Source organism: Bos grunniens, chromosome 27 (genome assembly GCF_055505025.1).
Source record: "Bos grunniens cultivar Pamir isolate PY7600 chromosome 27, Bosgru_T2T1.0, whole genome shotgun sequence".
Classification (NCBI taxonomy): Eukaryota; Metazoa; Chordata; class Mammalia; order Artiodactyla; family Bovidae; genus Bos; species Bos grunniens.
The window spans coordinates 38,305,303-38,321,332 of NC_141191.1; the positions used below are offsets into that span (position 1 = coordinate 38,305,303).

General features: G+C 53.2%; 1 protein-coding gene and 1 long non-coding RNA gene across 12 annotated transcripts in view; one reads left to right on the forward strand and one right to left on the reverse strand.

The window, feature by feature from the left end:
- ANK1 (ankyrin 1) overlaps nt 1-16,030 on the reverse strand; it is a 241,630-nt gene that overhangs the window by 101,837 nt on the left and 123,763 nt on the right. For 10 of the 11 annotated variants that reach the window (XR_015155928.1, XR_015155927.1, XR_015155926.1 and 7 more), the window contains exon 2: nt 567-668. Coding sequence is in view for 8 of the 11 variants with exons in the window: in XM_086379620.1 (XP_086235746.1) it covers nt 567-668 (102 nt within the window). In the remaining 3 variants the exon portion in view is untranslated. Of the gene's footprint in view, nt 1-566; nt 669-7,426; nt 7,596-16,030 lie in introns of those variants that run through there. The other variant, XM_086379619.1, reaches the window with a different exon arrangement.
- LOC147343823 (uncharacterized) lies at nt 13,322-14,020 on the forward strand. Its single transcript, XR_015155931.1, has 2 exons — nt 13,322-13,435; nt 13,524-14,020. It is a non-coding gene; the product is annotated as an uncharacterized LOC147343823 (long non-coding RNA).

The following is a 16,030-nucleotide window of genomic DNA, read 5'->3' on the forward strand; positions in this document are numbered from 1 at the left end:
CAGGCAGTGCCTCCAGCCTCGGGCCCCACACCTGCCAGTGCGTCCCACGCACCTTCAGCTTCCTCCCCACACAGAGCCCCATCACTCAGCACCACAAACATCCAGAGAACCCTTTCAGCCGCCCTGGTTCTCAGCCTCCGGCAACACCCGACGGGGAATCCCCAGCCCTACCTCCTTCTCAGCGGCAAACCCACAAAGGCCACCGCAGACAAAGGGGATGAATGCCGCCACCGACACAGCATCCTTCAAAGTCTTTCCACCCACCCCCCACTTCAAAGGCCACAAAGTCCAAGACCACAGCGGGCACCAGCGGGCACTTCTGAGGGGAGAGGCCGCGGGGGGTGGACGGGGCGCGGCCCATGCTGTTGGGGCACCAGCCCTTCCCCGTGGGGTGCGGGGCCACCGCGGGGCTGGCACGCGTCTGGGGCAGGGCCTTCAGTGGGTGGAAGCCCCAGGGGGTGTTTGAGGCCATGGGGGACAAAGGTTAATAGAGGCAGAGCCTTCAGGAAACGGCTCCAGGCAAGAGCCACTCTTCAGAGACCACACACCGCCTGCCTCTCACTTACCTGGTTGCAGGTGTTAATGTCTACCCCATTCCGCAGGTGATCCAAAGCTTTGTCCAAGTTACCTGATCTGGCTGCCCTCAGAAAGCTGGTAGCAGCATCGGCCTGTGAGGACAGAGAGCAGCTGTGAGTGGGTCTGCGTGCTGAGGGCTTAACGGGCCGCTCGAGCCCAGGGCTGCGAACAGAACCAAGGTCCCGAGGCAGCCACTACCCCAGCGAACAGAACCAAGGTCCCGAGGCAGCCACTACCCCATCCCGGTAAGTGCCCACCATGGTCCCTAGGCGTGCGCAGGGCTGCAGCCCCCCAGACAGACGGCTCTTGGCTGGAGGGTGGGGAGGCCTTCAGAGCACGGCCTGCCTTCCTTCTGGAGTATTTATAAGCAAGTGATCTCGGCTGGGACCCGGGAGGGGCCTCCTTCTAGAGGTTTCCGTTCCACCCAGGAGACGTCTCAGCAGGCCTAGCATCTCCCTGCCTTGGGGCCTCCGCGGACTCCACCTTCCCACTCAGGAGCCCGGCCCCCACCACCCGGCCCCACCCATTGAGATGAAGCAGAGGCGCCACGGGAACCAAACACAAGCACTTTGGTGCTGTTTTGCGGGGTTTGTTTTCACTTAAACAGCACACAGCACTTACTACATGCTGAAAACCATTATCAGCACTTGGCTATAATATCCATTTACACGGGGTGGCGGCGGGGCAGGGTGGGGAGAGAGATGCATTTAGCCATTAAAGACATCTCCAGGAGGTAAGTTCTCCTGCCATCCCCATTTCACAGATGCGGGAACTGAGGCCCAGAGAGCCCAAGTGACTTGTGCAGGGTCACAGAGTGGGGAAGAGGTGCACCGACAGCCTGGCCCTGCCCCTTGACTTGGCAGGTGCCCCTCGCCAGTCTTCCAGAACAAGAGTAAAGCCCTTAGGGTCCGTAGGCTGAGGCTCAGCCCCCTACAGACGCAAGCAGGCCCTGCCTGGGATGCCGGCTTGTGTTAGGGATGAATGACAGCCAGAAAGGGAGAGTGGGTGAGAGAGCAGGAAAGGAGTTGCTAGACATAAGGTCTAGCGTAGCAGACAAGCGCAGGGGGCTCCGAGTAGCTCCCTTGCGTCTAGAGGGGTCCGACGGTCCGCAGGTGCCTCCACGCCTGTGTTCTTATCTGCAAGGGGAGGGCAAGGCTTGTCCCATACCCTGGCTGTGAAACTGAATGGAAATATTACAGATTATATGTGATTATAATGATTACATCAGCACGAGTGCTGAGCATAGGGCTTGCACGTGGTGGGCACTCGGGGTGAGTTTAACAGGTGAGGGCCGTCATATGACAGGCCACGAGTGAAGGGGAGTGTCTAGGTTTGGGGGGGGTTATGCTGTTCCTCCAGGAGATCCATCCTGGGGTGCTCTGTCTCCCTGTTTCATGCTCCCCTCATCTGAGAACGTGCTGTCGTGGGCTGAAGGGTGGTGCCCAAGAGATGCCTGTATCCCACCCCCTGGAACTCCAGCACGTGTCCTCTTTGGAAAGTGTCTTTGTGGATGTAATGATGTTATGGGTCTTGAGATGAGTGCCCTCGATACCCTGCGAGCTTTTGTGCTAAGTCACTTCATTCGTGTCCTACTCTTTGCCACCTCTAGTCCTTCTCTTTGCAGGCTTCTCTGTCCTTGGGATTCCCCAAGCAAGAATACTGGAGTGGGTTACCATTTCCTCCTCCAGGGGATCTTCCTGACCCAAGGATTGAACTTACATTTCTTGGGTCTCCTGCATTGGCAAGCAAGTTCTTTACCACCAGCGCCACCTAGGAAGCCAGCCCCAAATCCAATGATAAGTGTCCTTATAAAAGACAGAAGAACACGTACGCACGTGCGCACGCACACACACACACACGCGAGATGTAGGCAGAGATAGGAGTGAGGCGGCCACAAGCCAAGGAAGCTGGCAACCAGCAGGAGCCAGAAGCACAGAATCTCCGCTGGCACCTCCAGAGGGAGCTCAGCCCTGCCCACACCTTGAGTTCAGACCTCTGGCCTCCAGACTGTGAGAGAAGCTACTCCTGTTTTAAGCCACCAAGTGCGCAACAGTTTGTTAGAGCATATGATGGCCCCTAACCACGGAAGATTCAAAATCTACGGCCAACGACTGCAACATCCTGCAATTAAACCAGAGCGGGGCTGCACGCCTTTGCCAATAAAACAGCTAATCCAAGTCAAAAATAGAGTCTCCAGCCTTACAGACCTTCACCCCCGAGGACTGCCCCCAGCCATCTCAGCCCTCCAGCCCTGCTCCAAGACTCCTGGCTGATACTTCTCCACTCGACCTCCCTGCTCTTCCTAAAATCCTGATGTCCTGCTAGTCCTCCCCAACTCAAGGCCCGCGAGGGTCCCGGTACCTTAGCTCAAAGCCAAGCCCTGAGTCTGCTGGTTCATGACACACGTGCATCTCACACCCCCAGCACAGCAGGATGGCGGGTTCCTCCCCCGTCCTCCCCCACCCCCCAGCCCCGGCATTCCCATTCTGTCTCCCGACAGGCCCACACTCTGATGTGCTCTCATTTGTTAAACCCAGTCTTGCCTTTCTTCACGGTCCACTCAGGCCCTGTGTCCTCTGTGATGCTAACCTTGGATACTCAATCTTTACCATCTTTAAATCTAGGAACAAGAGCTTGATTTCTTAAAATGCATTTTCAATACACTTTCCTCTTTTATGCAAGTCTTGTTTCCCATGGGCAAATTATTTGCTTCTTGGGTCAGAGACCAAATCTTCTACCTCTTTTGAATCCCTCAAAGCATGAATCGTCTGCTAGGCCAAGACTTCCCTTGACCTAAAACACAGGGCACCTAGCGTCCCTGGGCTTCTTGGCAAGGCATCTGTAAAGGAGGACGCATTTCAGAAATGAGGACCAATCCGTGGGTTCCCTATGAGCTGGATTCCCAGAGAAATCAGGCTCAAGGGTTAGTCCCTCCAAAAACGTCTGTGCCTGCCGGTTCAGAAGGCCTGTGTGGACTCAGCTGTTTAGAAATATACAGTATACTACTCCCCAAAAATGAGAGTATTAGAAACACATCTCCCACCTGCCCAAACTATCTTCTGCAGCATAACCAGAGCATTAGGGATGAAAACTAAGTATGGTGGATAGAAACAGATGCAACACTGGCTAATGACTGTCACTATTCAAAACAATGAATCTAGGCAGTAAAGGAGAATATTTACAACAGACAGACAAGCAGATAAATAGAGGGCAGGGTAAGCCCGACCTACACTAGGCTGAGGAAGGCTGAATACTTTCTGTTGGGTATATAATTGAACCATGAAATTATAATACTTATACCAATCACTGGGCAAGTATTGGGTTGGCCAATACTCAAAAGTTTGAGTTTTTCTGCAAGCTGTTAAGGAAAAAATCTGAATGAACATTTGGGCCAATTCAATATATTACCAACATTCTATCTTTTAATCCTGATCACAAACTGGATTGTTGAGGTGGGTGTAATGATGGCGTGCATTTTAGAGGTTGGGGGAGGTGAACAGTTTGCCCAGGTTCTGCACTAGTTAATACTCGGGGATTCAGGCCACGACTCCCTGAACCAAGCCAGCACCTTCCTACTGCCTTTGATCCAGAGGTGCATTCTCCGCAATTTCAAACCTGAAGGTGACCAGAAAAGCCCTGACAGATGTAGGAGCTAGGAGGGGCCCATGCCTTTTCCAATTAAGCAGTGAACCCACAGCAGAGAAAGGAACCCGGTAGGTCTCTGCTCTGACCCTGGCCACTGCATTGAGGCCAAGACAGGCCTCTAGAAAGGAATCATCTAGTCCCACTCCTTCCCTTCTCTGACGATAAAACTGATGGCAAAAAGGAAGTGACTGGCTAAGGTCACCTAGATAATTAGAGGTGAAGTTCAATTGCTAAGGCTTTTTCGTTTCCTCTCTGGTCTTCTCTGGGCATAGGGTAGTCAGGACCCAAGCAGGATCCTGGGGGTATCTTACAGGTCGATTGCAGGTAATAATGGTGTCATTCCACTGGGTACCCCCTCGGTTAATCCTATGAGTATTTCCCGAGGTCCTGTTGCAAGTCCAGGATCCTGCTAGGGCAAAGACGGAGAGAGTAGAAATTCTGCATGTAGGTCCCTGCCCTCAAGATTTGAAGTGCAACGTGACAGAGTTAGAAAGTGACCCATTCAACAAGCACGCAGTGGGCACCTCCTGGGTGCCAGGGACTGTCTCCGCGTTGCAGAGCAAATGACCCACTTCGGAGTATGAGACCACCTCTTGCCAGCTCATTCTGCCGAGCCGCTAATTCAATTACCTCCAACTCAATGACCTGTCCTGGGAGCCGCTTCCTGGTGCATCTAGGAACAGTCTATAATCCAGTAGGGTGGAAAGTCAAAAGAATCCAATAGGCTCCATTTCAGACTGTTCACATGAGTAAACACCAACCAGAAAAACAAGTGACAAATACGCACCAGACTGTCTCAGTGGTCGGACAGACTGGAGCAGAGTCCCTGGCCCTTCCTGAGTACAATCCCTGCAGGGCAGCCTCTGAGTGGAGAGACCAGAGGGGCTAAAGAAGGCTGTTCCCTGCATCTAGAGAAGTCGATCCACGATGCCCCTAAACTCTGCATCACCCCCAAGAGCTGTCACCCCTCTGATCACCCCACCAAGGCTGCCTGTGCGCACCTCTGCCCCGTCCTCACCTTGAGCCTTATTGAAATCTAATTTTTCCCATGAGAAAACCGCCAGCACTGAGGGCAGGAAGGGACACACACATCTCACGGTGTCCTCAGCCCCCATCCCTACAGGTCGACTCATGTGATGTCCCTGAACTTCCTTCCATCACAACAGGAGTTACCTTCATGAATTCAGCCCTTCCTCTTTGTTAAGCCCTCTCCATCAACAGATTCATTGGCTCCCCCCAATAATTTCTGGACGCAGATACTTTTCCTTGTTTCCTCCTCACTGAGAAGCTAAACGAGGCACAGAGAGGTTAAGCACTTTGTCCAAGGTCACACAGTGAATCCTGGCCAGGTCAGGACATGAATCTTAGGAGTGCTTCCTCACTGCCCAGAGATTCCTCTCCAGCTCAGCTCTGGCTGGATGGGGAAAGCCTTCTGCCCGCGCTCACAGACTGTGCCCACTTCAGCCCTCCCCTCTGGAGGGAGGAAGGAAGTAGAAGGGAAGAAAGGGACCAGGATTCCTCCTAGGAGTCAAGTTCCCATCAGGACTGCTCTTCGGAAAAGGGAGGTAAGCCCTTGGTTACCTGAGACACCCAGACTATTATTAAACTTGCACTTCCTGAGTGGGGCCATACGAATATAGCAAGAGATAGTAGCCCAGGGGGCTCCAGTGTCTCCAGGAGGGAGAGCCAGAAGCCAGCTGCCAAATGTCAGCAAGCCTGGTGTCCGGGGGTGGGGATGGGGGGAGTTGGGGAGGAGATTGCACCTGGGGGTAGGGGAGGCTCCCCAAGACCAGAGCCCAACACCAGAGTGAAGCTGAGGTTTAGACCAGGTGGCAGGGAGAACCCACGGTCTCTGCAGGCCTTGTCTGAAGCTTAGAGGACCTGAGCGTTCCCAGGACGAATCATGACTTTTTCAAGGTCTTTCAGTGCAAAATTCTCATCTAAAACGATGACTGGAAACTGAGCTCTTATCAGTTTCTGTAAACAGCAGTAAGAGGGGATCTCCTTCCCAAAGGGTCCTGTCTGGGCAAAAGGCAGTTTCTTGGCCAGAGTCAGGGTAGGATCTCCCGGTCCAGGCTCTGGACCCTGTCCTAGGGGGCTGCAGCTCTACCAAGAGACCACGTAGAGCAGGGCCTGTGCGTGGGGCTAGCCCTCCAGTTCTGAGCGCCCTTCGGACTCAGCGCTCCTGGCGGTCCAGGTGGGGCCTCCAAAGGAAGGGGGAGCGCCTGCAGGCGCACACATGCCTGGCCCCTGCCTCAAGCCCACCGACTGCAGAGAAGCAGCCGTGAACCCCTGCGGCCCCAGGGTGCGTTTTCATTGGGTCCCTTTCCTTTTTCTCTCTGGAAAGTTGGACTGTTAAAGATGTCACTGACGAAACGAGGCGCGCAAGCAGGAGACCCCAGGGTCCTTTTCGAAGCTATCCACCCCGGTGCGAGGCCTGGGGGAAACCAGCCATCCCCTTCCTGCGCTCCTCCGGCAGTGGGCTCGGAGGCTGGGCGATGCCGGACGGGAGAAGAGCCACCCGCGGACCCTGACGGTGGGCAGCGCTGGCGGGGAGTCCCACTCTGCCACTTGATGCTGTGCCTCGGACAAGTTCCCAACCTCAATGTTCCCACTGCTAAAATGGGGACAGCTCTCCAGGGGGGGGAGGATGAGGATGACAAAGGACAGGCGGCCCGGCTCCCTCTCCCCCCATTCATTTCCCGCTGCTTCTGGACGTCCGGGCGCTCGCGTTCCTGAGGTCTAAGGGTCAGGAGAGCCTCAGGCTCGGGAGGCGGCCCTTCTCCAGCCAAGGCCAAGCCCGGGGCATCCCGGCGGATCCGAGGGGGTTCCCGCAAGGGGTGGCCGGGTGCCCCCCACCGACCCCCTCGCCCAACCGCAGAGCCGGCCTGGCGGGATTCTCCTCCGGGCACCTCCGCGCGCCAGCCCGTGCGCCCCGCTTTGCCCTGCCGCCCGCCCGCCCGCCGGGCACGCGTCCCGCACCAGCCCCTCCGCGGCGGCGGCCTCCGGGTCAGAGGAATTTTCCTCAGCTCCGGCTGGAAGCCTCGGCGCCCGCGGGCGTGAGGCAGCAGAAGGGCGGCCGGCGCGCGGCCCCGCCCGCGCCCGCTCCCGCGCCCCGAAAGTTGGCGCCCGGCGCGCCCGCGGCTGGGGGCGCGGCGGCGGCGGCGGTGGGGACCCCGCGCGGGCGCGGCGGCCAGGCACTCACCGCGGCGTCCGGACCCGACCTGCCCTGTCGCGCTGCCATCGTCCGGCGCCCGCGCGGAAACCCGAGCCCGCGCGCGGCTCCCCTCCCCCGTTATCTGCTCGGCGGCGCGCGGAGCGCCAGCAAGTTCCCCGGCATCGGGCTAAAAATACCGGCGCCGGCCGCTCGGCGGGGCCCGGCCGGGCTCCGGCCCCCGGGCCCCCGGCCCCGGCCCGCCCGCCAGCTCCTAGAGGGGTCTCTTCACTGTGTCCCCCATCCTCGCGTCTGCTGGGCAAGTTCACGCGAAGCGGGCTCCGGAGACGAGGCGCCTGCGGCCGAGCCCCGCGGCGCGGGCGCGGGGAGGCTGCGGCGGGCGCGCTGGCCGAGCGGCCGGGGCGGGCGGCCGGCGGGGGGCAGAGTCCTGCGGCTGCTGCGGGGGCGGCACCCACGTCCAATGGAGGTGAGGCGCTCCCAGCTGCATGGCGTTGCCGCCCTGCCTCCTGCCTCCCCGGCCGCCCGGGTGAATGGGCCGCGGGGCCGGCGGGGCCGGCCAGGGTGAGCTCAGCAGAGTCTATTTATGCCCATCGCCGCCTTGAGCGTTTCCAGCTCTCGCCCCGCGTGTGTCCTGAGATTCCAGCTCCTGCCGAGAGCGCGCAGCGGCGGAGGGAAGCCGCGAGGCCAGACTCTGTTACTACGTCTTCCTTCATCCTTCCAGGCTGACGTGGGGTTTAGGGCATTGTCACCCAGGGCCGGAGGAAGCGCCCAGATTCTGCTCCCGGACCATCCTCCCCTTCTCCCGAGGTCATTCCGGGGCGGGGGAGGTGGGGGGCGATGTCAAAGGCATGTCGGGGAGGTGGGGCTGACACCAGGGATTACGCTGAGCGATGCCCGCAGAAGCACCCCAGGAGCTGTCACGGCCGCTGGCGACACCACTTGCTCCAACATGCGTGTTTTGTATCGTGAGTCCAGCTTCACGCCCTCTGCAAAGAGCAGTCCAGATAGCACAGGCTCATTCCCCACCCCTCCCACCCCGAAGCAGGGGCACAGGAGGGAGGGCCGTGTGTTTGGGTGGCATCAGTCCCCCCTTAAGTAACTGTGAGGTGAAGGGCATTTTGCCATTACCTCATTTAACCCTCGCAGCCACCTCTTAAGCCAGAAGATGCTATTGGAGTTGTATGGGTGGACAAGCTGCGCCCAGAGGGGTTAAGGTCAGGTCCGAGGTTACTACTAGGGAACAGAGGGTCCAGCCAACCCAAAGCCCTTCTGTTAGCAGCACTGGAAAGATCCCCAATCCAAGTGGGCACAGTGCCAGAAGGGGACACCACGCGAGATGCTCTGAGGTTAGAAAAACTGACTGTTTTCCAAGGTAAGGTGCTCTTGCAAATTGGTGCAGCCACTGTGGAAAATGGTCTGGAGGTTCCTCAAAAAACTAAAAATAGAACTACCATATGATCCAGCAATCCCACTCCTGGGTAGTTAGCCCAATAAAATAGAACTGCTAATTTGAAAAAATGCATTCATAGTGGCACTGTTTACAACAGCCAAGACGGCCAACCCACTCCAGTATTCTTGCCTGGAAAATCCCAAGGATGGAGGAGCCTGATGGGCTACAGTCCATACAGTCACAAAGAGTCGGACACGACTGAGTGACCTCACTTTCTTTTAAGACATGGAAGCAACCTATGTGTCCATCAACAGAGGAATGGATAAAGAAGATGTGGTATAGACAATGGAATATTGTAGTTGTGGTTATGTGCTCACTAAGTCATGTCTGACTTATTATGACCCCATGGACTGTAGCCTGGCAGCCTCTTCTCTCTATGGGATTTCCCAGGCACGAATACTGGAATGGGTTGTCATTTCCCTCTCCTGGGGATCTTCCCAATTCAGGGATTGAACCCGCATCTCCTGCACTGGCAAGTGGATGCTTTATGACTGAGCAACTAAGGAAGCTCGTAATGGAATATTACTCAGCCATTAAAAGAATGAAAGTTTGCCACTGGCAACAGCATGGATGGCCCTGGAAGGTGTTACACTTAGTGAAATTAAGTCAGACAGAGAAAGACAAATAACCATGCATTTTCACTTATATGTGGAATCTAAATAATAAGACAAACAAATGAATATAAAAAAAGAGAAATAGCTTCACAGATACAGAATACTAGTGGGGAGAGAGGTCGGTGAGGGGGAAGATAGGGGATAGGGGAGAAAATGAAGAGATAGAATCCACTGGGTGTTATATAAATAAGATACAAGGGTGTAATGTACAGTACAGGGACTATAGCCAATATTTTATAATAACTTCAAATGGAGTACAATCTGTAAACATTCTGAATCACTATGCTGTACACTTGAAACTGAACACTAATATTGGAAATCAACTATATTTCAATTTAAAAAAAACAAGTAAGGTCCTCTTCAAAGCTATTCGACAATTAGAGGAAGGTCTCCAATAAAAGGGATAAATAAGGATCAAGAGAGAGGGACAGGAAGATCCCAGAAAAGAATGACTTGCCATGTATAATGCAATGAACTCCTGTGACAACACTGGTATTTGAAGACAGGGCATCAGAATTCTCCAGGCCCAAGACCCTCATCACCATCAGAGGACAGGCAACCTCTGAGAGGTGGAAAACACCACATCCCTGTACCAAAGACAGGTGCCTGGGAGAGGGGGATTCACCACAGGCCCTCCTTCAGGCACAAAAATGCACACATTTTAAAAACACGCGTTCTCTTACAGGTCTTTTGCTCTGGTGCCCCTTAAAACTGCCTTGCAGATTTGCTAAAAGCCTCTACACAGCGAGCTTCAATTAATAAATGATGGTTACTGGAACAGCCCTGATCATAGCCCAGTGCAATATCTCAAGGGATTCCAAAGCACTGTTCCAACATTAATATTTAGAGAGAGAAATGCCCTACTCAAACGGAAGAAGAACAGTACTTACAATCGTTTCAAAAACACGAATACAATTGACTCACACAATGAACTGAAAAACAGACCATTTTGAACAGCTGTATTGAAGTATAATTGACACATTATAAACTACATATTTTACATGTACTTGGTAAGTTTTTATAGATACATAAGCTTATAAAACCATCACTACAGTCAAGACAAGGAACCTCCAAAATCACCTCCAACAGTTTCCTCCTGCCTGTTTGTAGCCCCTCCCATTGGTTCATATCCTTGGTAATACTTGGTATTAGTTGTCACTCGGTAATGTCTGATATGTGACCCCATGAACTGTAGCCCACCAGGCTCCTCTGTCCATGGGATTTTCCCAAGCAAGAATACTGAAGTGGGTTGCCATTCCCTTCTCCAGGGGATCTTCCCGATCCAGGTATCAAACCCAAGTCTCCTGCATGGGCAGGTGGATTCTTTACCATCTGAGCCACCAGGGAAGCCCACCCCGATGTTGATTGCAACACTATTTACATTAGCTAGGACATGGAAACCCCAACTTGGCATGGTCAGTCCCAATTTAGACCTTCTAATAGATGTGTAGTAGTATTTCACTGTGGTTTTAATTTGCATTTCCCTGTTAACTAGTACTCTTGCCTGGAAAATCCCATGGACGGAGGAGCCTGGTGGGCTGCAGTCCATGAGGTCGCTAGGAGTCGGAAACGACGGAGCGACTTCACTTTCACTTTTCACTTTCATGCATTGGAGAAGGAAATGGCAACCCACTCCAGTGTTCTTGCCTGGAGAATCCCAGGGACGGGGGAGCCTGGTGGGCTGCCATCTATGGGGTCACACAGAGTCGGACACGACTGAAGCGACTTGGCGGCGGCAGCAGCAGCAATAACTAATGATGCTAGACATCTTTCCAGGGCCTTTCTTGCCATCCACATTATCTTCTTCGGTGATGTGTCTGTTCAAATGTTTTGCCCATTTTTTTAACTGGGTTGTTTGTCGTCTTATTACTGAGCTTTATTCTAGACAGCACATCTATTTCTAAAAATTATTTTTATTGGAGTAGAGTTGTTTTATGATGTTGTTAATTTCTGCTGTACACCAATATGAATCAGCCAGACATATACGTATATTTCCTCCCTTTTGAATTTCCTTCCCCTTCAGCTCACCACAGAGCATTTAGTAGGGTTCCCTGTGCTGCAACAGCATGTTTTCATTAGTTATCTATTGTGTGCTGCTGCTGCTGCTAAGTCGCTTCAGTCGTGTCCGACTCTGTGGGACCCCATAGATGGCAGCACACCAGGCTCCCCCGTCCCTGGGATTCTCCAGGCAAGAACACTGGAGTGGGTTGCCATTTCCTCCTCCAATGCATGAAAGTGAAGTCGCTCAGTCGTGTCTCTTAGCGACCCCATGGACTGCAGCCTCCCAGGCTCCTCCGTCCATGGGATTTTCCAGGCAGGAGCGCTGGAGTGGGCGCCGTCGCCTTCTCCCATCTACTGTATACTTAGTATCAATAGTGCATATGCGTCAATGCCAACCTCCCAATACCTCCCCAGAGCACAAAAGCTGAGATCCTTCAAGTGAAATATTTGAAGTTAAATAGCAAAAAACTCCCAAACCAATTCTGATACCCAGGGAATCTAACTTCGAAGCCCAGACTTCTTTACAGCATAAATGCTATGGGTTATATATTCAGTGAAATCACAAAGAAAAAAGACAGTGGAACCAGAGACTGAATACAACCCACGGTTCTGCTGAGAGTGGGAAAGGGCCCGAGATATTACCAGAGGACTTTGAGGACTCAGGACTTCCAAAAATTCTTGAAGTTGGTTTTGACCTTGGAAGGGTTGAGGTTTTTGCAACTTAGATACGCAGAGTCAGACAAAGCCCGAGAGGAGAAGAAAACAACTCCAGGCACGTTACTCAATGAAGGACCTGGGGTGACTGACACTAAGGAAGAGATGGCACGGGGCTTCCCTGATGGTCCAGCGGCTAAGACTCTGTGCTTCCAATGCTGGGGGCACTGCTTCCATCTCCGGTCATGGAACTAAGATCCCACAGGCCACACGGCCAAAAAATTAAAAAAGGCAGAAGGCTCGAGAAGATGACTCTTAAGATGTACACAACCCCCTCCAGCACTAGAACCCAGATCCCAGAGTGGGACGAATTATATGGCGCCATTTCCCCAGCTGCCGTGGCCACCATGACTCAGCTATAAGCTTCCTACAGGTAGAGACAGCGTGGTCCACGTGCCCTGTATGCCCAGTCCCTCTCCCTCACTCCACACAGAGCTGGGTGGTGGTGCCAAATAAATGCTTGCTGACCGATGTATGAATATTTCCATGGGTCATAAGGAAACTGTCAATCATGGGATTAAATTGATCCAAAGAAGGTTTAGATCAGACAGAAAAATTTTTCTCCAGTGCTAAGGGATGTGACATAATAGAATTCATTATTCAGAAAGAGCTGAATCCTTGCTGTTGGCGGTGGGGCGGGCGGTCTTTGGAGTAGCAGAGAAACATAAGTCATTATTTGATATAGCACATAGAAACACAGGATAAACTTGATGACTTTTAAGGGTTTCTTTGGGCTCTTGGGATTCAGAAACATAAGCCCTTATTTTTCCCTCTTCGTGGACTGTCCCTCTTCAACCTTCCATTACCCCTACACCCTTAGACAACAAGGAATCATACTGCTCGCCCATTTCCTGTATATTTTCATGCCTGAAGGCTGCTCTTCTCAATGTGTCTTTAAAAAAAAAAATTGGAGTATGATTGCTTTACAATGTTGTGTTAGTTTCCGCTCTATAACAAAGTGTATCAGCTATATATTTTATATAATCTATATCTCCCCTCCCTCCTGGACCTCCCCCCACCCCACCCCATCCCACCCCTCTAGGTCATCGTAGAGCACTGACTTGAGCCCCCTGTGCTATATAGCAATTTCCCACTATCTATCTGTTTTACACATGGTAGTGAGTTTACGTATTCATTTTTATTACAGGTATTTAGTGTGCCTGGGAGATCTGCCAGGAAAGTCACTGAAATCAAAGCAAACAGCCAACGCAAAGGAGCAGAAAGGAATTGATGGGCTAAGGAAAAGATGAGGGCTGCTTGGTAAGGATCACTTGTTCCATCTTCTGGGTTCATGGCGTGTGCAGTTTTTTCCCAGTCGTGCTGAATATTTTACCAACTGTCTCTGCAGTTCCTCACAGATGAGCCTAATGAGGTGCTGGAGGAGTTGTGGAGTTCTGTGCTCCAGGCCGCATCACCTATGCCAGGCGGAGATGGCACAGGGAGAAGAAAGGGACACGGCTCTCGGGCGCCCTGCCACGGAATCCCCTGTGAACCTTAGCTCCTTCCACAAACTGGGAGAATGCTTCCTTTTGCTCAGAAGCCTGAAGCAAAGGATCTCGGGTGCTTGGGGTCCTCAGATGACTGCTTCCCCAGAAGCCTTTTGGGGGAACAGGAAGAGGCGGCTTCCGGCAGGAGCCAGCCATGACCCAAGCTGGTTCCTCTCTCCAGGGATGTCAAAGCTGAGACTCAGGTCAGAGCTGGGATTCCAGAGATGGCCCTCCTGGCAACTCACACCTGGAGCAGTGACCACGCCTCTCCCCCTGCAGGGAACTGGAGGACCCATGGGGCTCCTGTCCCTCCAGTTTTTTTGTGTGTGTGTAATAAAGTTTTATTAAAGTATAAAGGAGATAGAGAAAGCTTCTGACATAGGCATCAGAAGGGGGTAGAAAGAGTACCCGCTTGCTAGTGTTAACAATGGAGTTATATACTCTCCAGTGAATCCAAAGAATGTCTGGAGGTTGTAAAGATGTCCCTCCAGTTTTAATCCTCCTCTGCAATCAAGTCAGGCTCGGTCCTCCTGGAATGGCAATGTCACGATCATCATCTGCTTTTCTGGGAAGCTTTAAAATACTCAAAGCTAGCAGGCTCATGTACTTCTGATAAAGGGAAATAACTTTTCTGAGCATTCGCACCCTCATCAGTGAAATGAAAATAACCTTCCCCTGCCCCCTGCTCCAGGTATTGTGCGAATAATGTAAAAATGCCCAGCACCGCCCGGGCACAAAGTAGGTCCTCAGTGAATGGCAAGGATGCTCTTTTTCCTCCTTCTCTCTAGCTTCCTTCATGAAAGCCTTGGTCAAAGGTGACCTCCTCCCCTCCCACCCTGAGACAGGGGGTATGACTGATTTGGCTTCTACACTGGAAAATTAGGGCCTGGTCACTGCTTCTGCAAGGTCAGAACAGCCATGGCTGGGAACAGGATCCCAGCATCGCCAGCACGCTGCTGTGATGCTGTAGCAGCTGCACCTCGTGGGCTTTCTTTCACTGCATCATTTTCCATTTCCATTTTCTCTGCAGCAGAGGACCAGGTCTCAGGGTACACGTACAGCTGAAGCCCTGCTCCAGAGCCCGGCCCAGGGCCACAGCTCCTCCCCTGCCGACAAGGCTGGCTTTGCCCCCAACTATTCTTCTATCTGCTGGGCCCTGCACCCATGCAGGGAGGTGCCCCGGCCCCAAGTCTCTGTCCAAGGCCGATAAGGGTGGGCGCCAGGGCTCCGCCCTTTACTGAGACAGGCAGGCTGGCTTATCTGCACCTGGGGCAGCCGTCAGCCACCCCAGGACTCTGCGAACCGTCTAGAGTGTTGCTGCTGCTGTGGGGGGAAATGTCTTCCCTCTTGTGGACAGCATTGCACCCTCCCACCCCGGCCCCCTCCCCGGTTAATTAGGGAGGGACTTCACAGAACAGATGGTACAGCTGTCATGTTGAATGAACCGAGAAATCCAGTGGACCGAGAAATTCAGACCTGCAGAAGTGAGGAAAGCGAGAGAGGCGAGGGAAAGAGCCTGGCTTGCTTTCCTGTTGAACTTTGCGTGGGGAGTTCCCGGCAGTCAGTTCAGTGGCCGCAGGACCCGGAGTCCGGGGTCTATTTAGGGAGCTGATGGGAGCCGGGTGTCAGGTCCCACGATGCTGGCACTCTGCTCATCATGTTCCTTTTAAGAGGGTTGGCAGGCCTGGAGTCTATTTTTAAACCTACGAGAAGGTGCTACATGGATTCCAGGGAGGGCCAGCCTTAAAGCCGAGCTCGCAGCGGGGAGGCAGGGAGGGCGCAGCTGACCTAGGATTTTCCCTTCGCCTACACACAGGGGTTCCCCTCCATGCTGGAACTGGAGGCCGACTGTCCATCACAGGCCCCTCTGGGACTTGACCTTGTGGAAGCTGCCCCCTCACCATGAAGCCTTGAGTTGCCTGCTGGGTGTGTGTTTCAGTATTGAGATTTTAAGAATATACCCCCGCTCAGTGTGAAAAATCAACCTGCCTTTATATGTATCAGTCATCTCTCTCTCTTCTGGTTTTCAGATCAGAACTGGAAACCCCCTCTCCCCCTGCCCCTTAGCCCTGCGAGCCCACAGCCAAGCTTGCCAACAGGAGGAAGCAAAAAAAAAAAAAAAAAAACCCTGACCCCTGAAGGGGTCTCTGTGCCCAGTCCCCACTCTGGAAATCCTGCCCTGTGCTGGAGAGAAGGTGGGGAGGGGGCTCGAGGGGCGAGTCTGCAGGGGACGAGATTATTTCCCCAATAGTAAGAAGCCAACATCAGTTTCTCATCAAATAGCCAGATGAAGAGAACAGAATGTTTGATGTTCAATAACAAGTTTCAGCGTCAGTATCCATTTCTCTTTTTGGGTAAGACATAGACC